At 48.4% G+C, this 25,879-nt stretch overlaps 1 protein-coding gene across 8 annotated transcripts in view; it reads left to right on the top strand.

Moving 5' to 3' along the window:
* Positions 1–2,354: 2,354 nt before the first annotated feature.
* FGD3 (FYVE, RhoGEF and PH domain containing 3) overlaps positions 2,355–25,879 on the top strand; it is a 65,497-nt gene continuing 41,972 nt past the window's right edge. For 2 of the 8 annotated variants that reach the window (XM_067041140.1, XM_067041141.1), the window contains exon 1: positions 2,355–2,815. In XM_067041140.1, the coding sequence (XP_066897241.1) occupies positions 2,783–2,815 (33 nt within the window). In that variant the 5' untranslated portion in view covers positions 2,355–2,782. Of the gene's footprint in view, positions 2,816–19,626; positions 19,697–20,796; positions 20,910–25,879 lie in introns of those variants that run through there. The other 6 variants (XM_067041138.1, XM_067041143.1, XM_067041137.1 and 3 more) reach the window with 6 other exon arrangements.

The raw sequence follows: 25,879 nt of genomic DNA on the forward strand, positions 1-25,879 counted from the left end.
TCCTGCTCAGGAAACAGGAAATTCCCTTCTTTCCTGGTTTTTGTTTATTACATAGTTTTCATCACAACAGCATGAGAAAAAAGAACATTTTTGTACAATCCACTGTTGCTTCGTCCCCTCCTCATTTGCAAAAGTTGGTTTTACAAAGTGGTAATTCAGTTTCTACCACTGCCTTTTTTCCCGTATTGCTACACAACCCTCCTAATTATTTTAATGGCTACACAATTGTGCATCAGCACTTCAGGAGCAAATGAGCATTTAGTGAGACAATGGCATTTTTCCTAGCTCACAAGCCTGTGTTTTTATTTGTGGATATTCCGGGCACAGTAAAGGCCACATTGGGACATTTGGAGTTGTCTCCAGGGGATGAGACAAGAAGAGCAGTGTTACCTCCTGTCCCTGACACTGCATACATGTCACTCACATGTGAGCACACGTGTGTGTGCATGTCCCTCACTGACAGTGACAGTGGCCCCAGGAGGCTGGCATTCTGGGTCATAGGCATAATGGAATTGGAGCGAAGAAAGCCTGCCATGCTGCCTGTCCTTTTCCAACACGAGAACTGAGGACACACCAGAAAAGTGGGACTGCAGGGAGGCCCAACCTGACAGACTTAGACTGTGGGCATGTGATGAACCATGAGATCCAGAGGGTTTTAGGTCTACTTAGTCTGGACAGCAAGTGTTATCCTGGCTTCAGAATAATTTCTCCATCCATGTGAGCATGTAAAATGGGTCATTGCTCATAGTGTTATGAAAGCAATTAAGGCTGGGTGCGTTCTGTGGTTCAGGGCTAGAGGAGAGAGAGGTGCCCATCAGAGAAGGAGAAATCACTTGATTGCTGGTTTCCACCCATTTCCACCCTGTGTCGGGCTGAAGGGGCAGAGGGTGGAGAAGCAGCAGGAGAGATGCTCTCCATCACTCTCCACCAACTCAGCCCGGGGGAAGCAGCACTGGCTGGGGCAGAAAGAATCACATGGCTATAGGAGAGTATTTACGAATAGGGGTAAGTTTGCAATATACTGTGGGGTGAGGGTACCACTTTCTAAAACAAGATGTTGTAGATTCTGGTTGGAAAATAAAAAAAAAAACACGTGTAAACACTGGCATGCTGGCATTAACTGGGTAATTGCTGTGAGCTGGGCCCTGCACTGAAGTGTGTATGCATCAGCACCCCATGGAATCCTCCGGCAACTCAGGAGTGCCCCCCACTAGCAAGATCTCCACTTTACAGATGAGAAGATGGGGTCACTGGTCATACAAGGGGCGAGCTGAGACTTGAACCTGGTTTCATCTGCACTCAGGGCATCTTTTTCCTTTAAAAGGTTTTCTCTTCATTGCACTTATTTATAATTTCGTAAGTAACATATTAGCACATTCCCTTTGCAAGGTGTTGTAATGCTACTGCACGTGTATATGGATAGATAAATTCACAGGGTGAAAAGTGAGGACTTTGGGGTTTCAGACCCTCTGTGTCCTCTCAGGTCCCTCGCCAAGGGGACCTCAGTGGGCAGTTGAAGGCCTTCAGACATTGAATTACGAAGATGTTTAGTGAGATTGCGGGCATGGGGGGGTGAAGGACACTCAGACCTGGTGGGAAGCTGAGGCATAGCTGCTCAGGGCTTCAGGGTACCAAGCCAGGAACGATGGCTGGCCTGGGCCTGGCTGCCTGCTTCACGCCCATGCCCTATGTCTGCTCAGTGCTCGCTGGTCGTGGTTTCGGCACTTACAACAGTGTGCGTTGTGGCCATTCAGTCCAGGCTTGCCACTAACAGAGGGAATGACCTCAGGGGGGCACTTATCTCCTTGGCTTCCTTGGCAGAAAATTCCGTGATAACAGTACTCACCTTACAGGTTTGCGACAGGAAATAAAGAAGTAAGTCTGTGTCACGTTCACAGACAGGGCTCAGTTGAGCTGTCATACCCTAAGGATCCAAGTTTCAGTTAGCGTCCCCCAAACTGAGGGATGCAGGCAAGTGTGAGGGTAAAATGTGAGTGTGGAGGTAAGCCCGAGTGTGAGGGACACACACACACACACACACACACACACACACCCATAGTCTCCAAAGAACTCTTTAAGCAGATGCATATTCCCTGTGTGCTTACCTAGGCATGTATTAAGTGTCCACACACTACAAAAGGGGGTTCATTGTGGCGATGAAACATTTTAAATGCCCTGTTGCCTCAGAACTTTCTAAAAAGTCTGCAAGAGGGAGGGTGGGTGGTAGAGGTGTTCAGAACAAGAAACAAGGCCCCTCCCAGCCTGCCGGGGCCCCCTCCTTAGCCCATGACTGTAGGGACTCCCTGGCCCTACAGGTCCCACTAGCCTGTCGTCCCCCCACACCCTTCCTTGTTGCCATGGTGACAGTCGGCATCCCAGGCTGCGGGCTGCGGGCTGCACTCCCCTCACCCCTCCTGCTGGCTCTGGAGGAGCAGGCTGGCTTTGTCAGGGCTCAGCGTCTCCCTGCAGCTGCAAGATGGAGAAGAAAAGAGGCTGCTGTGGGTGCCTCTGAGGCCCCTTGAGGGCTGGAACCGGCAGGCAGGGCCACTCCTGACCACCAGCCCCGAGTTTGTGGGGTCCCTGCCAGCCTCATCCTGGACTGACTGCCCACAGCACAGCGTGCCCGGAGGGAGGAGGCCAGCCCCGCCCCAGTGTGGGAACCTGGGGCGGTGTCCTGCTCCTTGGTGATCTGCCTGGGGTCCCCTCCTGCAAGCTCTCCCAGGCAGGAGTGGCTGATGGTGCTTTACAGGCCTGTGGAGAACCCCTGGCTCTGCTTGTTTCCATGTTTCTTGATTTTCCTCCTCAAGGGAAGGCGGTGAGTAGACAGGTGTCTGAAAAGGGGAGACTTTTTCTCGTTTCAGGTGGTGAAGTCCTAGGTGGGTCACTTCTCTGGGTTCCTTGGGTGCTGCTTATTCTCCAGGGTTGTAGGGCTGGGGGATGGAACACTGCTGCTGCGTGACTTGAGGAGGGGGTCCCCCTGCATCTCAGCACACTGGGTCTAGGCTGACGACCTGGGCTGGCTTTGCTGAGGGATCCCTGGCTCTTGAATGGAATTGTCCAGAATATTTTTTAAACAAATGCAGGATGTTGGATTCTGTAATGGGACGTGGTCTAATTCTGGATTTCCCTCACCTTCACCTCAGTCTTCTCCTTTCTTTTTAAATGGATGGGAAAGGAATAGAGTGTGTGCTTTAGAAATACCACTTCCTGGGGTTGCCATGATAACAGGGACCCCATTTCAGATGTCAGGATTGTCTTTTAAAAAAAACAGATTTTATTTTTTTTAGGGTAGTTTTATGTTCACAGCACAATTGAGGGGAGGGTACAGAGATTTCTCTTATACTCCCCTGCCCCTGCTCCCTGCCTCCCCCATTATCGTCATCCCTCACCAGAGTGGTGTATTTGTTACAACTGATGAACCTGCACTGACACATCGTAATCACCCAGAGTCCACAGGTTACATTAGGGTTCACTCTTGGTGTGTACATTCTATGGGTTTGGACAAATGTATCATAGCAGATATCCACCTTTATAATATTGAACAGAGTAGTTTCACTGCTCTAAAAATCCTTTGTACTCCACTTATTCACCCCTCCTGCCTTAACCCCTGGCCAGTCCTGAACTCCAGTAGTTTTTCTGAAAGGTCACACAGTTGGAATCATACAGTATGTAGCGTTTTCAGATTGGCTTCTGTCACCTAGTAATATGCATTTTAGGTTCCAGGGCTGTCTTCTTTTTATTTCTTTCACTTACTTTCTTTTTCATTAGGAAAACCAGCCCTTCAGATAAATGTGGGCAAGGACACCTTTTCTTTAAAGAGGCTGTAAGGTGCTCATTGCCAGGTCCTTGGTGACCCCAGGCTGTCCCTTGCTCTTTCGTGATGTGTTGCCTGCTCTACATCTGTGAATAAGGACAGTGAGAACATCTTAGCTGTTGTTGTGGATTTCTAGGGTGACTGGGTTGAATCAGCTTGCTTGAATCAGCTTGGAGTGAAAAGAATGATTATGTGTGTTGTGTCTGTGCATACATGTACACAGACTCAATTCAAATGACAGCACACCCCAGCTCCAGATAGGTTGTTTACGAGAGGTTATATTGTGCAGAAAAGTTAAACATGTCTTGGCAGTCGTGGCCTTTCCTTCCAGGCCCCTATGTCTAGCCAGTTGGTCAGCTGAAGGCCAGCTGGCTTTGGACGCAAGGTCTGCTCTGTGTAGGCGAGGGTCCCAGCCTAGCCGGGTTGGGCTGGATCCCGACAGAGACCCCATCAAGCAGAGCTTGGGCTGGGCCTCAGTTTCCTCATCTGCACTTCAGGGGGTCTCAACAGGTCGTCCTCGGGCCCTTAGTTGCTCACTCGGTGACCTCAGCTGGGGCTGTGGGGGGCCTGGCCCTGCTCTAGGCACTGGGAACAGTCCAGCTCACACAGGTCTGGGGGGCTCAGAGCAGGACATGTCTGCCTGCCAAGTGAATTGGTGGGGGGCACACAACCAGGTGATGGTGGCCCCTCCCACCGTGTGACCTTAGGCAGCCAGTGCTTCAGTTCCCCCCAGCTGTCCAGTGGGGCTTGCTGTGCGTAAAAGGAGCTGAGGGGTACAATCTGTGGCAGGTGGAGTCTGTCTGACTGAAGTACCTGCCAGGGCTGAAGGGACACCCAACCCAAGCTCCTGGGCTCCAGTTCTGCTTCAGTCCAGTAGCTTCGGGCCAGCTTTGGGGGTATCCACCTTCTCCAGGACACCCAGAGGAGGGGTTCCCCAGAACCAGGTTTGTCGTGCGGCCATAGCTCAGTACTCCCAGCCCACCCAGGGCCGCCAGATGTGTGCGTGGGCCAACTGTGTCCAGTGAGTGGCGAGGCACCAGTGTTTGCAGCAATCTTCCCGGGAAGAACCGAGAAGCCATCCCTTCCGAGCCAGCACCCTCCCCGTGAGCACTGCTATGCCCTCGCCCTCTGTGTGCTGCCAAGGGGTGTGGTCCCCCCTGCCCTCCCTCTACTCTCCCTGAGAGGCTCTCAGCCATCCTCTGTCCGAGAGCCACAGGCAAGATCCCTGTTAGGGTTTGACTAACTGACCAGCCAGCCACTACCCAACCACTAACCAGCTAGCTGACCTCCCTCCTTCGCATTTCTTTAGCTTTTCCTCCCTTCTTTCCCTCCCTCTTTCCCTCCCTCTCCCCCTCTTCCTCCCTCTCTCTCTTCCTCCTTTTCTCCCTTCCTTCCTTCCCATCTTGTTCCAGAAAGGATTTGGTTTAGCCTAAAGTATTCAGGATAAAGAGAAGCAGGTGAATACAATGTAAGAGCTGGTTGTATTTGCAGACAGAACTTGTGGGGGGGGGGGGACGTGAAGCCCCATGACCGAGTTCTGTGGGAGTTCTGGACTTGAGCCTACCCATCTGAGAGCCCGGGTATTGGAAGAAGGCAGGGGAGAGAGAAAGCTCTGTACCTGTGAGTTCAGTGTGGGCCAGTTTAGTCCGAGCCTCCTCCCCACTTCCAGGTCAGGCCCTTGTGAGCTATCAGAGCTTGTGAACATTCTTCAGTCTAAAGAGTGGAACCCAGAAACAGACCCAAGGAGCCCACTCAGAGGGGATCTGAGGAGTGGGAGCCCCTAAATGACTATCCTCCTGGCTGTCCCTCCCAGCACTCTGTCCCCTGTCCCCTGCAGGAACAAGGGAGAGGGGACACCATGGGGGTGGATGACTCGCTCCCCCTTGGCCTGGCTGGGAGATAAAGGCTAAGTCAAGTGTGTTTAGAGGGAATTCTAACTGGCTTTCTAGAGATCCACCTGGGGCTTTTAAAATGAAAAGTTATTAGTGATATATGCTTGAATGGATAAGTGAGGAAGGCCTGTGTTCTCCTGGTACATAATTTTGCATCTCAGAATATTTCACATGAACTAAGCTGGATGAGGCTAGAATTTTTTGCTGAATGCATCTTACACTGAACTTATAGCACCCTAAAAGAAACTGCTGTCCCATGAAGATGTGGGGTTATATCTGTCGACTCCCATGTTCTTAACATCGTATCTAAAGGATCCCTCATAGCTGGTGCTCAGGCTGCAAACTGGATAAAACCTCTGACCTCTGAGATTGAAGCCTCCGGGTCAACAGGCTGTGACTTTTCAGCAGCCTGTGCTGCTTCTCCAAAATGGTTCCAGGAGAGTGTGGCTGTTGCTTTTTTATCCTAGATGATTGGTCAGGGAACCCTGGTGTAGGTGGGAGCCTGGCCTGTGTCCACCTGTGTGTGCGCATTGTGTGCAGGGAGTGTCTGCAGGAAACCATTGAAATGGTAACCTTGCTAAGGTCAGGAGTTGCTGCAGAGAAGGTCCTTCCTCCCTTCCCCATTCCCCACAGGTATGGGGAGTCTAAGATCTTCCATGGCAAAGGGGGCATCTGTTCTCTATTCTCTCCATGATCCTTTGTCTTAAACCAAGTTCCAAAAAATTTTGTCTGCAAAATAAACTATGCTGCTTAAGAAATAATCAATTGCAGGGGTGGGCAGATGCTCCCAGCCTGCTATTGCTTCCTGACACTATCCCTCAGCTTTAGACCTCTGTTAAGGGACACTCGGGTCCTCTCCCCATTCTTCCCTCCCTTCCCTCCTTTCTCACAAGGACAGTGGTGTTGAGTAGATTCCAGTTCTCTCTATTTACCTTCTCCCAGAATCTCCAGCACAGCAGTGCCCTGAAACAAAGCCCTCTAAATAAGCAGAGCTGTGAATTGCCTTTGGTTAATCAGGAGCAGAGACTAAGGAGCTGAACACGAAAGGAAGGGTTCAAGTGACTGCAAATGCCACCTGGCTAACTCTAACGTGAGTGGATCTTGAGCACGCAGGGGAGACCCCGCACCTCTCTGGGCTCGGCCATGCTCTGGTTGAGTCTGTGCAGTTGCCAGAACAATGTTGGAATCACCCTGTATCCAGACACCTGGACCTGAAGAGTGGGGCAAGACCACTCTTATTGTCTTACTCCTTCATATAGCTCTCTATTTACGCAGTGATATTTTTTTCTTACAGGATTAAAAAAAAAAGATTGTACCCTGGACACAGCACTTTCCTTTCAGTGTAGATCATCAGAGCTCTTTGTTAAAGATAAGAGGTTGCTTCCACTTCAGGCTTGAATGTCATTACAGCCCACACCAGGGCCTCTCTGTAATTATCCTGTCCTGTCTGGAAAGTACTTAAATGCCACTTCATCCAAGGGTTTGAGGCTGAGATTGCTTCTCCAGTGCAGTGCCAAAGGCTCCTCTTGGCTGAGATGACTAAGTTTAGTCTCAAATGTTTTTAGAGCAGTTCTTTTTTTTTTTTAATAAGAAAGTAAAGCGAATGATGATTAATCAGCTCCTCACTGCCCACCCCGTAGCCCTGTGTTGGTGTGAAGGGGCTCTCCCACTGTCACCTGCCCAGGATGTGGCCTCACAGACTCCAGGTGCTGGCCTGTTCACCCTCCTAGCTGCCTGACTGCTGGTGAAGATGGGTGATGTTCAAGGCAGTGCCTAATTTAGGAAATATTTTAGGTCTTTGAACAAAACACACTTTCAGTTTAGAGCAACCTAGAAAACTTTTTGCAAAAACATGTTTTCAGAAAGCAGAATTACACTCAGAGTCCCTTCTTTTGGGTTTCTTGACCACATTTTTCCTAAGAGAGATTTAGGACAGCTAAGTAGAAATTAAAATTTCCATACGTAAACAGACGTGGAGACAGCTGGCTCTGACTATGTAATAGCTGGAGGTTTGGAATATCAAAAGAGCAATGGAGAAGCCTTTATTCTCTTATTTTTAAATAGATTGGCTTTTCTCCCAATTGCAAATACAATAAACGTTCTTCGTAGAAATTTAGATATTACTGAGAAGCATTGAGAGGAGAATGAAAATTCCCAGAAGCTCACCACCCAAAGATGGCGAGGTTTTTGTAGGTCTGGAAAGATTTCCCTTTTCCTTTCCTGGGTCTTGTCTATTGATAAGTAGAATATTCATTAGGATTTGTCTTGGGGCCTGAAAGCTAAGTTGTCCCCCCTTCCAAAGCCTGTTGGATTCTCATCCCAGCCTCCCGCCCAGCGAGTTTAGCATTTCTGTGGCTCTCACCTGCCTTGTGGAAAGGAGAATGACAGTGCTGGACACTTTGTCCTATCCTTGGAGTCTGACAGGTGCCCCCAGTTCCTGCTGCATGTGTGCCCCATGTGACCAGTGAGTGGAAGGGGTATGGGCACAGGGCTCACTTGTGCAAGTGTTTGTCTTTCTCTGTCCAAATGATTTCACGTAGCATAATACCCTCAAAGTCCAACCATGTTATTGAAAATGGCAAGATTTCATCTTTTTTTATGCCTGAGTAACATTCCATTGTGCGTGTGTGTGTGTGTGTGTGTGTGTGTGTGTGTATGAAACATCTTCTTTATCCATTCATCTATCCATGGACACTTACGTTGCTTCCATATCTTGGCTATTGTAGATAACACTGCAATAAACATAGGGGTGTTCAAATTAGTGTTTTTGTTTTCTTCAGAAAAATACTCAGAAGTAGAATTGCTGTATCATATGGTAGTTCTATATTTAATTTTTTGAGGAACCTTCATACTGTTTTCCACAGTGGCTGCACCAATTTACATTCTTACCAGCAGAGCATGAGGGTTCCTTTTTCTACATATCCTCACCAACACTTGTTATTTGCTGTCTTTTTGATAACAGCCATTCTAACAGATGTGAGGTGATATCTCTTTGTGGTTTTGACTTGCATTTCCCTGATGATTAGTAATGTTGAGCATCTTATCATGTGTCTGTTGACCATCTGTATGTCTTCTTTGGAAAAAATGTCTATTCGGGTCTAGTGCCCATATTTTTTTTTAACATCTTTATTAGAGTATAATTGCTTTACAGAGTTGTGTTAGTTTCTGCTGCACAACAAAGTGAATCAGCTATATGCATACGTATATCCTTATATCCCCTCCCTCTTGAGTCTCCCTCCCACCATCCTTACCCCACCCCTCTAGGTGGTGGCAAAGCACAGAACTGATCTCCCTGTGCATGCGGCTGCTTCCCACTAGCTATCTATTTTACATTTGGTAGTGTATATATATCAATGCTACTCTCTTACTTCGTCCCAGCTTACCCTTTCCCCTCCCCATGTCCTCAAGTCCATTCTCTACGTCTGTGTCTTTATTCCTGTCCTGCCCCTAGGTTCATCAGAACCTTTTTTTTTTTTTAATTCCATATATATGTGTTAGCATACGGTATTTGTTGTCAGAATGGCCATCATCAAAAAATCTACAAACAATAAATGCTGGAGAGGGTGTGGAGAAAAGGGAACCCTCTTGCACTGTCACTGGGAATGTAAATTGGTACAGCCACGATGGAGAACAGTATGGAGGTTCCTTAAAAAACTAAAAATAGAACTATAGGACCCAGCAATCCCACTACTGGGCATATACCCTGAGAAAACCATAATTCAAAAACATCTATCACAATGTTCATTGCAGCACTATTTACAATAGCCAAGACATGGAAGTAGCCTCAGTGTCTGCCCATTTTTTAATCGGGTCTATGTTGAGTTGTATGAGTTTTTTGTATATTTTGGATATTAACCCCTTATCAGATATACTGTTTGCAAATATCTTCTCCCATTCAGTAGGAGGCCTTTTCATTCTATTGATAGTTTCCTTCACTGTGCAAAAGTTTTTAATCTGATGCATCTCCTTTAACTTATTTTTGCTTTTGTTTCTCTTGCTTGAGGAGCTATATCCAATAAATATCGCTAAGACTGATGTCAAAGAGGGTACTGTCTATGTTTTTCTTCTAGGAATTTTATGGTTTCAGGTCTTACATTTAAGTCTTTAAACCATTTTGAGTTTATTTTAGTATATGGTGTGACATAGTTCAGTTTGATTCTTTTGCATGTATCTGTCCAGTTTTCCCAACACCATTTATTGAAGAGGCTATCTTTTCACCATTGTATAGTCTTACCTCCTTTGTCATAGATTAATTCATCATTTAATTGTGGGTTCATTTCTGGGCTCTCTATTCTGTTTCATTGATCTATGTGTCTGTTTTTGTGCCTGTACCATACTGTTTTGATTACTGTAGCTTGGTAGTGTAGTCTGAAGTCAGGGAGCTTGGTAACTCCAGCTCTGTTCTTCTTTCTCAAGGTTGTTCTGGCTATTCAGGGTCTTTTGTGTTTCCATACAAACTTTAGAATTATTTGTTCTCATTCTGTGAAAAATGCCATTGGTATTTCAATAGGGATTGCAGTGAAAGTGTAGATTGCCTTGGGTAGAATGGTTATTTTAACAATATTAATTCTTCCAATCCATGAGCACAGTATATCTTTCCATTTGTTTGTGTTGTATTCAATTTCTTTCATCAATGTCTAGAGTTTTTTGAGTACAGGTCTTTTACCTCCTTGTTTAGATTTATTCTTAGGTATTTTTATTCTTTTTAATGCAATTGTAAATGGGTTTGTTTTCTTAATTTCTTTCTCTGATAGTTCATTGAGAGTGTATAGAAATGCAACAGATTTCCATATATTAATTTTGTATCCAGCAAATTTACTGAATTCATTTATTAGTTCCCATAGCTTTTTGGTTGCATCTTTAGGATTTTTTATACAGTAAGTCCCCAACATGCAAACAAGCTCCATTCCAAGAATGTGTTCATAAGTCCAATTTGTTCGTAAGTCCAACAAAGTTAGCCTAGGTAACCAACTAACACAATTGGCTATATAGTACTGTACTTTGATAGGTTTATAATAATTTTCACACAAATAATACATAAGAAGCAAACACAAAAAACAAAGGAAACATTTTTTAATCATATAGTAACTAAAAAGTACAGTACAACAGCTGGCATACAGGGGCTGGCATCAAGTAAACAGGCAAGAAGAGTTACTGACTGGAGGAGGGAGAGGAGGTGGGAGATGGTAGAGCTGAAGGATCATCAGCAATAGGAGACAAAGAGCAAGCTACAATTTCACTCACACCTGACGTTGATGGAATGCACATTCTCATCTTTGAAAGTTTGCATCTTGAAGGTTCACATGTAGGCGACTTACTGTATATATCATGTCATCTGCAAACAGTGACATTTTTATGTCTTCCTTTCCAATTTGGATTCCTTTTGTTTCTTTTTCTTCTCTGATGCTATGGCTAGGACTTCTAATACTATGTTGAATAAAAGTGGTGAGAGTGGGCATCCTTGTCTTGTTCCTGATCTTAGAGTAAATGGTTTCAGCTTTTCACCATTGAGTATGATGTAGATTCTTGGAATTTTCTTTGTAGACAATCATGTCATCTGTAAATATGGATGTTTTTATTCCTTCCATCCTGTTCTGTATGTATTTTAGTTCCTTGCCTTGCCTTATTGCACTGGCTAGAGAATCCACCACTCTGATGAATAAGAATAGTGAAAGCAGACATCCTTGCCTTGTTCTCATTCTTAAGGGAGGTTATGGTCTATATTGTGTCCCGCAAAATTTATATGTTGAAATCCTAATCCTCAGCACCTCACAAAGTGACTATATTAGGAGATTGAGCCTTTAAAGAAGTAATTAAATTAAAATGAGGTCTTGCAGGTAGACCTTAATCCAATATGACTTGTGTCTTTATAAGAAGTGGAGATTAGGACATAGACACACACAGACAGAGAGAAGACCATGTAAGGACACAGAGAGAAGACTGTCATCTCCAAGCCATGGAGAAAAGCTTCTGTGGCAGGTGGAGTTTATTGAACTATTGAACTAGTTCTTTATTGTTGGACATCCAGAACACCTCCAATTTTCCCCTATTACAAATATGACTGTACTGCTTGTCCTTGCTCATCTGTGTGAACATGAAGGATTGACACCTGGAGGGGGCAGAGCTGTGTGGGAGGGGGTGACCTGTGTATTGTCATCCTTGTTTTGGTCGAGGCTTCAGACTGCCTCCCACAAGGTGGTGGGGGGTGGGGGAGTGGTGCACCCCAGGCACTACTCTGACCCTTTCCAAGCCAACTTCTAGTGTTCGGTGCCTGTGGAGTGCTATCTCATGTCTTAGCTTTGTGCTTTGTCATAGAAACAGCCATGAGAGGAAGTAGAATTTTTTTGTTTGTTTTAATTATCTTAGTCTTACAAAATGATTAAAATAAAATTAGGTAATATGGTTATATGGCTAAAAAAACAAAAAGCTACAAGAGAAATCTCACTCCCTCCCCTATGTTCATTCACATCTTTCCTCTTGTTCTCTATAGATAACCACTTTAAACTGATTTTAAACATTTTCAAACTTACAGAAAAATTGTAAGAATTGATTCACCAAGTGTCAATATTTTCCCATATTTGCTGTCTCTTTCTGTATATATAGGCAGATTTTTTTGTGTGTCAGAACCATTTGAAAAAAAAATGTTTCAGAGCTCACCCATGGAACGTTTTGTGGCTAGGTACTTCCCATTGTGTCACTCAGGCTCTGATCATCTCATTTTAGTGACTAGCTGCATCATCCTTTGAGGTGGCTTTGCCAGATCCCCCCATTGTATAAATTTCCCTCTGCAGTTAGCAGGTGGCCACGTGATTTATCAGCAAGTCCCCCCTAAGTGGGTCTTTGTTGTTTCCAGACTTGCTCTTACCAGCCCTGATGCAGGGAACCACCAGGCACACAGTTGTTGTGTACCTGGGCAGGTGTACCTGCAGAACTGATTTCCGGAGAGTTGAATTCAGGGCATATGTGCCCTTTCACCCTCCCATCCACCATGTGGAAGGAGCCTCTTCCCACAGCCTCACCTCCCCCCTCCCCCAGTCATTGCCAATCTGACGGGGAGAAAATATATCTCAGTGTGGCTATAATCTGTAGTTCTCTCATTATGTGTGAGGTGTTTAAGAACCACTCACATTTCCTTTTCTATAAGAACCACTCACATTTCCTTTTCTATGATTATCTGTTCCTGCTCTTTGCCCAGAGTTACTGGCTTCTGGATCATTCCACAGTTCCACTCACCACCCCCCACCCCCCACCCCCAACACCCTAATTTGGACTAAATGATGGAGAGTGACTCATCTGATGGCAGATCAGCCATCTGAATCTTAAAAAAAAAACCAAAACTGAACCATTTTGGAATAAAACCAAATTTAGGTTGAGTCAGATTAACTCATCTAACTCCACATGTATAAATCTGATAAACAGCAAACAAATTACTTTACATCTGGTAGCTGTTTTTATCATTTTGTCCCTCATGCTGCCTCACTGATTGACACATGAGCCAGGAAGTTATTTAGAATGTGAAATGCCGTAAGAGACAAGATTTTGAGACAAAGCCTAACTTGCTCATGGCCTCGCAACAGGACTGTTCCATCTCATTAAAATATTCAGTACTGAATTTATAATCCCTTTATTATGGAGTAATTTTAGATATACAGACAAGCTACAAAGATAATACAAGTTCCTATACCCTTCACCCAGCTTGCCCCAGCGTGGGCATCTACAAAACCGGGTCCCATTTGTCAAGAAATTGGCATTGGTAGAATACCATAAACTGCAGTCTGTAGTCAGATTTCACAGCATCCAATCTGGGGTACCATATTATATGTAGTGTATTGGATTTTTAAAAATTTTTTTAAAGCTTTTATTTTTTAAGAGTAGTTTTACTTTCACAGCAATGTTAAGAGGGAAAAGGGATATTCCCATATAACCCTTGCCCCTACACATACATAGCCTTCTCATTAACAACCCCCACACCTCCCCCAGAGTGGTACATTTGTTGCAATTGACTAACTTACATTGACAGATCATAATCATGCCGCAGGCCCAGTGGCCATGGCTCACGGGCACAGCCTCTCCACGGCATGTGGGATCTTCCCAGACCAGGGCACGAACCTGTGTCCCCTGCATCGGCTGGCGGATTCTCAACCACTGCACCACCAGGGAAGCCCTGTTTAAGTTTTTATACAAGGAAATAAAACACCTTGTCATAATGTTTCTAATGTCTTGTCACAGCATATTGAATAAATGTTGGTTTTACCATTTTTCATCTTTCTATATTTATAGCAACAGTGAGAGATTTTCAATATTCTGAAAAACATTTCTAAAGGTCCTGGAACAATGGTAGTTTTCCCCTTTGGTCAGGACCACTTGGCAGGCCATTTTCTTGGTTCCACACTGCTGTGCAGTGGGGACTGCCTGCTGCCTGGCCAGTGAGGAGGGATTTGTTGACGCGTGCTCTGGGTCATTGTGTTGGCACAGGATACCCCATCAGGGACACTGAAGTGGTGTTGGCGTGTGGTTTTGGCCTGATCCCCAAGGACACAGAGAGGACCATGGGGCAGGGAGTGCATGCAAGGGCCAGCAGCAGTGCTGAGGGGTTGTGATGGGAGACCAGTGGGCTGACAGCTCTTGGAGGATGCAGAAGAGTGGCTGCTCCATGTGTCTCCCAAGCTGCCCAGTACTGAAGCAGCGATTGCCCAACACCCTTGGTCCAGAGTGTCCACCTGATGGTTCACAAGAGTGTCCTGGGAGAGGTCGCTGGCACCTAAGGTACTGAAGGACAGCAAGAGCTAGGTCATCTCAGATCAGCACAGGCAAGAAGACGGGGCTAACCCCAGCCCTGCCACTTCCTGGTGACAAGGAAACTGGAGGCTCTGCTCTCTGCTCTGCTTAGAGCCAGAGGATTTGATGGGATCTCTGAGCATCAGAGATGTATGCAGAGCACTCAGAATGTATGCAGGTGGGTTAGGCACCCTCTTTTCTAACAGGGGCTTTTCCATTGCTGGCGGCTGTGAGTAAACTCTGAATTTGTCCCCATGGGAAAGTGTCTTAAACATCAGAGTCTCATACAGGGCTTAGGTATGATCGCAAAGCTCAATGACACATACAGTATAGGTGAGAGGTGACTTTTGCCCAGAGCGAGTGCTTTTGCTGTCCCCTGGCCTCTGTGTCTGCAGGAAAACCTCAGTGAGGCCTGGCCACACATTTGATTCTGCACATTCTGGGACCATCAGATGTCCACAGCCAGGGACACCCTTGCATGACCGGAGGATGTACCCTGGTAGTTGATCTTATTCTGAGCAGCATTTGGGGTATGCCTGTGGGTGCCAAGTTACCCCCAAAATCCAGCCCAGGCAGAGTCTGGCTCAGGCATGTGCTTACTAAATACCAGCTGGGAAAGAAGGGTCCTACCAGCAGACCAGAACCATGAAGGGGGACTGGTGGAGATACACGAGGAAGGCTGTGACCCTGCTTCTGGGGCTGGGTTGATGGTGGTTGTTGGGAGGTGTGGAGTGGGACAGAGAGCAGAGAGGAATGGGGATGAGCTGGAACCTGCTAGCACTGTTTGGGTCTCTCTCATCTAATTACAATGACTTTCAGAAAGGGAGGCACCGCTTCCCTTTCATCTCCCAGATCATGGGCAAATTTCCCTTGTGACCAGCCCTAACTCAGGTCCCTAGGGAGAGCGGTTCTGGGGGGCAAAGGTCCAGCTTAGCTCGTTGACAGTCTGGGGTCCGGTCCTCTCCATCTGGTGGCTCCTGGCCTTGACTTCCATGCGTTTGTCTGGCAGATGGGGAAGAGGATCTGGAAGATTGCGTGGGCATCTTTTGAGAGGCCAGGCCTGAAGGGGGCATGTCGCTCCCATTGTCCAGTGCTGGCAACATGGCCCACCATCAGCAGGGGAGGTCAGGAGTGATAAGATGTGGTCACTTCACTCTCCAGAAGAAAGTGGAGGTGGTACTGTCCTCTACTCCTCACACTCAAGGAAGTGCAAATAAGAAACAACCATATGTGGCCATTTTATGTTCAATATTTTATACTATAAAAATACTTGTTTTGGATGACCTCTGTTCCTCAAGCTGGGACACAGCACTCTTGGAGTGAACGAAGAACCAGGGAGTTCAGGGTTGGGCAGGAAATTAATGTACAGATGTACAGAGAGACAAACAAATTTTCAGAGAGACTCCATAAACGCTGGACTTAACCCCCAAGGCCTCTTTCTTCATGCTTTCCACTGTTCTTCGTGAAGACCTGTTTGTTGAAGGGCACAACAGTAAAGTCAGGTAAGAATCACGGGATTGGAGATACACGAAACGTAGCTAACATTCAATTCACGAATCAGTCGGTTTATTGCACGCAATCAGCACACAACACAGCTTAGTCAAAGTAGGGAGAAAATAGGAAGGGGGGTAATGAACCACTCCAGGGAGAAGTCCCGGAAGGAGGCATCTCAGCACCAGCAGCAATCTCTGGTCCAGCAATGGGTGTCTTGACAAGTGTGAGTGGAAAGTCGCTTCTGCTCCAACAGAGCCTCCGGCAGGTCCATCTGAAACAGTTCTCAGCAGCGTGGAGCCGGGTCCTCCAGCAAAGAGACTTTAAGTCATTTGGCTCAGTGGTCTCAACTTTTAAGAAGTCAGTAAGGTGTAATGGTTACACCCCAGAGGGTTTTGTCTCTATTAGTCACCCTTTCTGTTCCCGAAATCTTTCCAAGGATGTTGCCAAACAAGTTCCTTATCTATATTGACACTCTCAGTGTATTATACTCACAGTCCTGTATTGGACATTTCAAAACAACCAGTATGGAAGTTCACATTCACCACTGTGACTCCATCTTGAATTACTTAATGTAGCTCAAATCTTATGCGTTTCATACAAGATGAGTAGGAATCATAATACAAAAGAAATCATATCACAAGACCTTCCTGGGTTCCGCACCAGCCTGTCCCTTATGCCAAGAGACTGCCCCATACTCTCCTCTGTGAGGGCCGAGAGCTAGGCAGCAGCCCCACCTCGGGATGTGGGCTCTGCCCCATTCAGTGTCCCCAAGACCAGTTTCTTATGGCTGGCCTGGGGCGCTCTCCCTTTGGATCACCTCCTGAGTGAAGTGAGTGAACATTCCCCCTGGTAGAAAGGTCTCTGCTCACCCGCTCTCTCCAGCCTTTGGTTCCACACAAGTCCCTTTTGGTGACTGCTTTCAGGGTTTTTCTGCCTTCCTCAGATGGGCCGCCCCTAGGTCCTTGCCAGCTGTCCTTGTGGGTGAGGCTGGGCATTTCTGGGGCAGAGCAGGGGCCATGGGGGGGAGCCCTCCTGATCAGTGCTGCCCCTGTGCAGTGAGCTGCTTGGGGGAGGAGTGAGCATCCCCTCTGGAGGATGGATGGGCAGAGGCATGACAGTTTGGGGCACTTGGCCTTCCCTTGAAGAGCCTCTGATTCGTGAAGCTATTCAGGGCCACTGAGAGTGAATGACAGAATCTTCACCATTGTTACCAGGGAACCCTTCAGGGTTGAGGAAACAATTTGGACCATTGGGTCACTAATGAAATAATTGGATAGAGAAATAGGAATGTATACCATTAATACCCTGTAGCCACCTCTTCACTTTGGGCTGATGCCCCCTGACCTTAAGGTGATGCCCATTTCCTGATGACCATATTATATCACTGCATAACAGATCTATCTATTATTGCATAATGAAATGCCCCAAACTTAAGTGGCTTAAAAAGACAGTAAACACTTACCAACTCAGTTTTGGTGGGTCAGCAATTTGGGTACATTTTATCTCTGGCTTGGGGTCTCTTGTGAGTCTGCAGTCTTACCCAGAGACTTGACTCTGGGTAATTCACTCCCTCATGGCAAGTTGGTGCTGGCTGTTGGCTGGGGGACCCAGCTCCTCCACACATGGGGCTCTCCTCAGAGATGCTTGAGCTCTATCATGACATGGCAGCTGGCTCCCCCAGAGCAAGTGACCCAGGAGAGAAAGGCAGAAGTTGCAATATGATGGGTGACCTGGCCTCATAAGTCACCCTCGATATTTCTGCAGTGTCCTATTGGCTGCATTAAGGGATCAGCCCTATTCAAAGGGGGCATGGCTTCAGAAGAGTGGGATCACCAGGAACTACCTTGGGAGCTGACTGCCACAAGTACGCTTCTTGTTGGATGGTGTCACCTCCCAGTGGAGACCCCCATCTCAGGAAGAGAGGGCACTTCACCCCAGTTCTGCTTTCTGGCCATGCCCTGCCACCACATGACCTTTGGGTCATTATAACTGGTCTGCTGCTGTGCTGCCAAGGTTCATCTCTTCTTTCTTAGGTCAGTTCCATACAGCAGAGGTCTGGGCTTGGGTCTCCATGTCCTGGTGGAGTCGCCCCTGCCACTCTCTTGTCTGAGGGATGTCAACAAGGGGAAGGGCTGTGCTGGAGGATGGTGGCAGGCACTGTCCTTCCCAGTCTGGGCTGGAAGCATTCCGATGGTCAATCTGCCACAGGCCAGGCTCTCGTTCCTCACAAAAACTCCAACCACGCATCCTGTATTATCTCCATTTTATGAGAAGAATTGGAGCTCTGAGGGGCTCAGTAATGTGTGGAGATCACACAACCTGTGAGCCAGGTGCCCCTGAAACACAGGCCACCCTGTCTTCTGTCACCTGCTGGCCGGGCTACTCTGAGTCCTCAGCGATGGCTGGGGGCCAGATGGAACTCATCCTCAACTTGGTCTTCAGATTCCTGGAGGGAGATGCACCTGTGTATCCTAGAGCTGGGCCTGGGTCCAGGGTGGCCGTACTCCTAGGGTCTGGCGCATGGTGGCTTTCACTGAAATTAGTCATGGAGGTGAGTGAGAGCTCATCAGTGTCCAAGTTGTACAATTCTTCAAATCTTTGGTTGAAAGGAAGAATATCTGGAGGTGAAAGTGGGTAGCATGTCTCAGCCTACCCCCTCCCAAACAACTGGTAAATATTTAGTAGAACTGAGGGCGGAAGCAAGTCCTTTCTCCAGCTGGTGTAGACATCACTTAGGAACTCATGGAGAAACATGGCTGTGTGCTCTGCCAAGGGAGGTCAGGGTGGGCTGGAGAAATTATCTCATTAACTGGCCCTTTCGATGATTTCATTCGTTACACTCACATGATCCCTGTGTGTTAGGTACTGCCTCTGAGGGGGGGCTCTATGGTGATACCCCTGCAACAACAAGGAAACCAAGGCCCAGAGAAATTGCTTTGTTTTTTAAAAAGCATGTAAGCCTGGATGAAGAATCCATCATTTAAATTAGGTCAGAATTCATGGTCTAAGCCTTGTAAGAATCCTGTATCTTTATATATTTACTTTCACCCTAGAAGTCATGGAGCCCTCCCTGTGGGTGCTGGGGGTGCTGGATTGGGCTGGAGCATCTGTTGTGGAACAGGTCTCCTCAGGAAGTGGCAGAGGACTGGCTTCACCCCTGGGAGCATCTTGAAATAATCTGTTTTCACTGGGACCTCTCAATTTTCCAACCATCTGCGGCCATTTTCACCGTTCCCACCAAAGAAGACCTGAAGAAGCCTCTGGGGGCCCATTAGGCCCTTTCTTTGATCTAGGGGCCACTGCCTGTATGGTCTGGGGCCAGTCCCACGGCTCAGGCACTGAACCCACTGATGACCCCTCTCTGAGGGTCTGAGCGACAGGTGCCTGGAGGTCTGCTTAGAAAAACCCACAGAGGCAGAGGCAGAATGGCTGCAGCTTCCACGCCCAGAACAACTCAGGGACACCCAAGCAGCCCGTTAAACTTTAAACCAACACAGACCAGGATGGCCTGGGCCTTGGACAGCGTTCCAGCCGGTTTGGGCTGTATTTTTGCAAATAAGGCAGGGGGAGAACCAGTGAGCTTGGATGTGTGATAGTGCGGAAATGCAAATGCACTGTCGTTTAGTGACCCGTATTGTGAAAACCGGCAAAAGGAAGTTGTGTTTTGCTGCTGCCTGAAGTCAGTCCTGGAGAGAAGTGTGTGTGCCGCAGAAGACAGGTGAGTGGTGCTGGCTTCGGGGTCTTCGCCAGCCCTGAGAGCCTGTGCTGGTCCTGTAAGGGCCACTTTCAGGGTCAGGGGAAGTTCAGAGCAGGAGCCATTTGGGGTCGGATGTTTTCAAGGCAGGAAGCTGCCGTGGTGGCGCTGAGTGGTGTCTTGTGTCCCTTTGTCTTCCTGTGGTGCCTCTGGCATGATTTGTAACAAGTCAGGTTATTGTGGGCATCATGGATCAGCAAATGAGCACACCTGCCAGGACAGTGTTGAGTGTCATCTGCGGTGGCTTAGACTCTAGCAAAGATGAACCTGAGGCCAGGGTCCCTGAGTAGGCTGGGCCTACGGAGGAGGGATGAATGGTCCCAAACACAGTCCCTAGGGGGCTAGGCCTTTCCACATGGTGGGACTCCAGAAGATTCCTCTGCAATCTGCATTTTAGGTATTGACAGACAAGACCTGTCCATGATAGTGCTACTAGGAAGGAAGGCCAAGCCCATCAGGGCCTCCTCAGAATCCCACACTGTGCCCAGACAGTGCAGAGTAGTGGACGGACCACCTGTGAGAGGCTCGCAGACTGGGGGAGGCTCATGGGCAGCCATGGGGTACCAGAGGCAGCGGTGTTTGTGCCCGTTGCACAGAGTGGACATGTTCTAGGGCACGACTGCACCCAGAGCACTTGGTTCCCAGGACCCTCTGGGGTTTGTAGTGTGGGAGTCCCTGTGATTGCTGACAATCAGCCCATTTACAGCTTCTTGCGGTCGGTGCGGTGCTGTGGAGTCCCCTTGGGAGGTGGAAAGTTGGGCCTGGGGTTCTCTGAGACCCCACTGGAGAGGGGAAACTGAGCATGGGGCAACAGGTGGCTGGTGCCCTGCTGATGTTCGTGGCCAACTGGGACGTTTGGCTTGCAGCCCCTCCCCCAGCTTGTGACTTTGGGCAGATGCTTCGACCACTTAGCTTTCCTGTATGTGAACTGGGGTCCGAGTGGTGCTGGGCTCCAGACATGAGCACAGCCCCCTGGAGGCTGGGTGTGCTTGGGGCAGCTCTGCTATTATTCGGATTAGTCCTCAGACAAAGCCCAGGGTGACCTCGCCCCGCCGTTCTTTCAGGAGAGGAAACTGAAGGCCACAGAGAAACTGAGGCCCACCGCTTGCCCTAGACCATGGACTGCAAGATGCCAAGCCGGGCAAACTCAAACCTTTGGAGCCTGACAGCTTGACTGGCAAGTGGCCCTGGGGCTGGGTGGGGCCGGGTGCGGAGGGGGAGGAAGTGGTTTGTCTCCAGCTGGTCGGTTGCAGGAGGCCAGAGGCCCTGGTTCCTCTCCTCGGGCTGATGTCTGTCTGCGCACAAAAACCAGCACCTCCAAATATGCAGTGCCTCGCAAAGCTCGACAAGACTGTGTGCTCTGCACACACAGAAGCCTGGACTGTGGTAGGTCTGTTGGGGTTAAAGCTGAGATGAGGTGCTGAGTGAGCCCCCAGAGGAAGGGTGAGGATTTGCTGCCCGGAGCCCCTTGAGAACCTAGGGTGACGGGTGTCCCTGGACCCAGAACAGTGACCATGGAAGAGTCGCTGATCCAGTGCCAGGAGCACCTGCCTTGCTGCATCCTTGCCACCTTCCCCAGGTGGGCTCTGACAACCCTACTGACAGATGAGGAAACAGCTCCAAGGAAAAGTGGGTGAACATAGGGGTAAAAATGTAACCTTGGGGCAGTATTAACCATAGCTGAGATGTGAAATGCAAACCTGGGGCTCCCCTGGTGGCACAGTGGTTGAGAGTCCGCCTGCCGATGCAGGGGACACGGGTTCGTGCCCCGGTCTGGGAGGATCCCACATGCCGCGGAGCGGCTGGACCTGTGAGCCATGGCCGCTGAGCCTGCGCGTCCAGAGCCTGTGCTCCGCTGCGGGAGAGGCCACAACAGTGAGAGGCCCCCGTACTGCAAAAAAAAAAAAAAAAAAAAAAGAAAAAGAAAAAGAAATGCAAACCTGGATGGGGTGTCACTCACTTTCATGACCCCCTGGCTACCCACAGCTATGAGATCCATCCTGGCTCCAACCACCAGCTCCCATCCCCTCCCTTTCTGGGCTCACCCACCTAGGCACACCGTCAGCTCTTCAGATGGCCTGACTCACTCTTGTTTGCTTTGTGCCCTTCTCTCTGTCTGATACTATCTGATGCTGTTCCCTCAGTCTGGGACACTGGTCTCTCTTCCTCAGATGCTGTTCTCTCTGTCTGAGATAATGTTCCTTCTGCCTGGGATATTGTTTCCTCTGTCTGGGACTCTGTTCCCTCTGCCTGAGATGCTGTTGCCTCTTCCTGGGACACTGTTCCCTCTGTCTGAGACTCTATTCCCTCCGTCTGGGATGCAGTTTCCCCTGTTGGGACATTGTTTCCTCTGTCTGAGATGCTGTTCCCTCTGTCTGCAATGCTGTTCCCTCTGTCTGAGGCTCTGTTCCCTCTGCCTGAGGCTCTGTTCCCTCTGCCTGAGAGGCTGTTTCCTCTGCCTGGGATGCTGTTTCCTCTGTCTGTAATGCTGTTCTGTCTGCCTGGGATACTGTCCCCTCTGTCTGAGCCCCCATGTGTGATGACTGGTCACCTAGGTCCCCAGTGAAGTGGATGGTGGCTGACCTTACACATCAGCTCTGGGGATTTTGGTGGGGCCCAGTTGGACCCCTCGGTGCCCAGGACACAGAGCTCTTGCTGGTGCAGGTGTGTGGCTTTAGGAAGGTGAAATCCATTGTCTGGGTGTCCCTTTTGCTGTAATTACCTAACAGGGTCACTGTGAAGTTAGATGAGACGACGCGGGGCTGTCGAGTGATGGACTGTAGGAGGTGGGATTTGACCTTCTGTAATATTGATTTACATTTTATATTTTCAAAATTTGGACTCAGCCAGAGGACATTTTGGTATGGTTATGTAAAAGTACGTTATCAGAAGGGAAATAAGACCGCTTGAGATGCTGATTCAAATTCATCTATTCACTTCCTCACCGAACATGCTTACTGAGTCCTGCTGTTTGCCAGGTGGGGGACCATGTGAAGGAGGAGAGATTTCCACCTGTGTGGGCTACAGCCAGTGGGGAGTGGAGGTGGGAGGTGTGGCTGAGCCTGGAGGGGTAGGGGGGATGGAGGAGGGCGGCCTCATCTGGGGAAGGCTTGTCACAGAGCAGGGAGTGAGTCCAGGGAGCTGCGCCAGGCTGTTCCTCTAGAGGGAGCACCTTGCAGAGGCCCCTGAGGTGGCTCAGTGTGGAGGCAGTGGCAGAGTTACATCTGTGTTCAAGGATTTCAGTGTCAGTCGGAAGCTGTTGGAAAGTTCTTATCTGTTTTGTTTCATTACTTTTTTAAATAAAAATTTCAAACGTAATCAAAAGTAGAGAGAAGTATGTAGTGAGCCCAGGGTGCCCAATGGAGGAGGTCAGAATGGAACAAGGAACGCCCCCTTGCCCCACCCCAAGTGTGGGCCTGGAGGTCTAGGGTACTGCAGAGATCAACTTTTTTCCCAAAAAACTTTATTGCAAAACATTTCAAACATACAGCAAAGCTCCAAGAATTTTACAATGTCCCCTCCTGAGATTCTACTTGCTTTATCACACATCTACCTGCCTATGCAAGGAAAGATTTATTTTTTATTTCAAAGGTTGTGATTTTATTTTTATAGTTGCTCTTAATGTATGGTCATGTACAGTGTCTGCAGTGTTTATATTTATACTCCTTCTAGATGAAAGTAAAATAAAAACAGAAACAAAATATGAAACAGAAAGAAGTATAGAAAATTCAAAAATAGGAAATAAAGAAAAATATTAAGTAAATACATAAGTAAAAAAGATTAAGCAGCAGGTTCGTGCCCCGGTCTGGGAAGATCCCACATGCCGCAGAGCGCCTGGGCCCGTGAGCCATGGCCGCTGAGCCTGCGCGTCCGGAGCATGTGCTCCGCAACGGGAGAGGCCACAACAGTGAGAGGCCCGCATACCACGAAAAAAAAAAAAAAAAAAAAAAAAAAAGATTAAGCAGAAACAGTACAGGGACTTCCCTGGTAGTCCAGGGGTTAAGACTCCACGCTGCCAATGCAGGCAGCATGGGTTGGATCCCTGGTCAGGGAATGAAGATTCCACATGCTACGCAGCGTAGCCAAAAAAAAAAGAAACAGTGCAGTGGTCTGTTTCCCAGGCACAGCCACCCTGCGCACAGTGCAGCCCTGCATGTAACCCTTCTTGTCATAGCTCCTTATACTGCACCCAGTGCGTTCCCTGAGTTTCTGTCAATCCAGCTCTGGGCACACGTCATCACTACTGGGCTCATTGTGTGATTTCACCAACTCCTACTGTAGCTGAGCAGGCCTTGTGACAGGGGACCTGGGAGCTTCAGGCGATGCTAATGGCTGAAGGCCATCACCCTATGAGGTGTCCTGACCATGTTTGTCATTTAGGGCCACTAAAAATGTATGACATGACCAGTTGAGGGTAGAGTGCTGTGCACTGTCTCAAGCTTTAAGAACCTTTGCAGGACTGTTGTTGGGTCCAATTTTACAGACAAGGAAACTGAGGTTTGGGGAAGTTGAGCTTATCTCTGGTTACCGGGTCAATAAGTAGTAGAAACTGATCACTCTGGATGCAGTGCCTCAGACCCACTGTGCTGCTGCCTCCCTGGATCCACGTAGGAGGGCCAAAGATGCATCATGCAATCCATGGGGGCTGTCATGCCCCCATAGGCCCAAGAAGACGGCCTGGGGTCAGAGCAGGGAGAAGTCCAGGCAGGGCCTCTACATAGCTGGAGCTGGCTGACCCTCCCTGGTGGGCAGGGGTCTCTAGTCCTCCCACCTCCCTCCCAGTGAGGCACCTGTGGTTTCAGGAATGTAATCAACCAGGAAATCATCCTGCATTTTCCCCACAATCATTTATTGAGCCTCTAATAATGATACCCATGTCCTGTGCTGGGCCATGAGCTGTTTCTGAGCCTCACCTCGTCAGGTGGGGGACCAAAAGACAGTCTGGAGGCCGAGACCAGAGCCAGAGCCACACAGAGCGTGGGCCACAGTCCAACCACCAGGTCTGTTCGAGGCCCTACCCTGGGGGCAGCAGGTTTGTTTCCTGAGGAGTAGGGTGGGCAGTGCAGGGTGACGATGCATCAGCGGCGGGGTGAGAGGTTTACAGGCAGCTCTTGCTGGGGACCAGGCCTCTCCACAACCACACGTCACCGTGGGCCTCGAGGCTTCCAGGTGGGTGAGTGGAGAAAAACCCTGGGTTTGAGGCCCAGGGTGACAGGAATGCAGGGCAGGGAGTAAGTTTTCAGTGCTTTTGAATCACTGTCACTTTGACCCTAATTTACAGAAGTTCCTATGCAAACCTTTCTGAAATGCATTCCTTTTTTATTTTTATTTATTTATTCATTTTTATTTTGCGGTACGTGGGCCTCTCACCGCTGTGGCCTCTCCCGTTGCGGAGCACAGGCTCCGGACGCGCAGGCTCAGCGGTCATGGCTCACGGGCCCAGCCGCTCTGCGGCATGTGGGATCTTCCCAGACCGGGGCATGAACCCGAGTCCCCTGCATCGGCAGGCGGACTCTCAACTACTGCGCCACCAAGGAAGCCCTGCATTCCTTTTTTAAAAAGCTTTTTTATTTTTCACTGTGGTAAAATACACATAACATAAAATTTACGATTTTAACCACTTTTAGGTGTACAGCCCAGTGGCATTAAGTACATTCACGTTGTTATGCACCATCGCCACCATGCATCTCCAGAACTTTTTTATCATTCCAAAATAAAAATCTATTCCATTCAATACTAACTCCCCATTCCCCAGTCTCAGCTCCACCATTCTACTTTCTGTCTCTATGACTTGCCCCCTGCAGGTACCTCATACAAGCAGAGTCTTTTTTTTTTTTTTTATAAATTTATTTATGTATGTATTTATTTTTGGCTGCATTGGATCTTCTTTGCTGCACACAGGCTTTCTTAAGTTGTGGCGAGCGGGGGCTACTCTTCATCGCGGTGCACGGGCTTCTCATTGCGGTGGCTTCTGTTGTTGCAGAGCACGGGCACTAGGCACGTGGGCATCAGTAGTTGTGTCACACAGGCTTCAGTAGTTGTGGCACACGGGCTTAGTTGCTCTGGGGCATGTGGGATCTTCCTGGACCAGGGCTCGAACCTGTGCCCCCTGCATTGGCAGGCAGATTCTTAACCACTGCGCCACCA

The sequence above is a fragment of the Kogia breviceps genome, chromosome 8 (assembly GCF_026419965.1).
Source record: "Kogia breviceps isolate mKogBre1 chromosome 8, mKogBre1 haplotype 1, whole genome shotgun sequence".
Classification (NCBI taxonomy): domain Eukaryota; kingdom Metazoa; phylum Chordata; class Mammalia; order Artiodactyla; family Physeteridae; genus Kogia; species Kogia breviceps.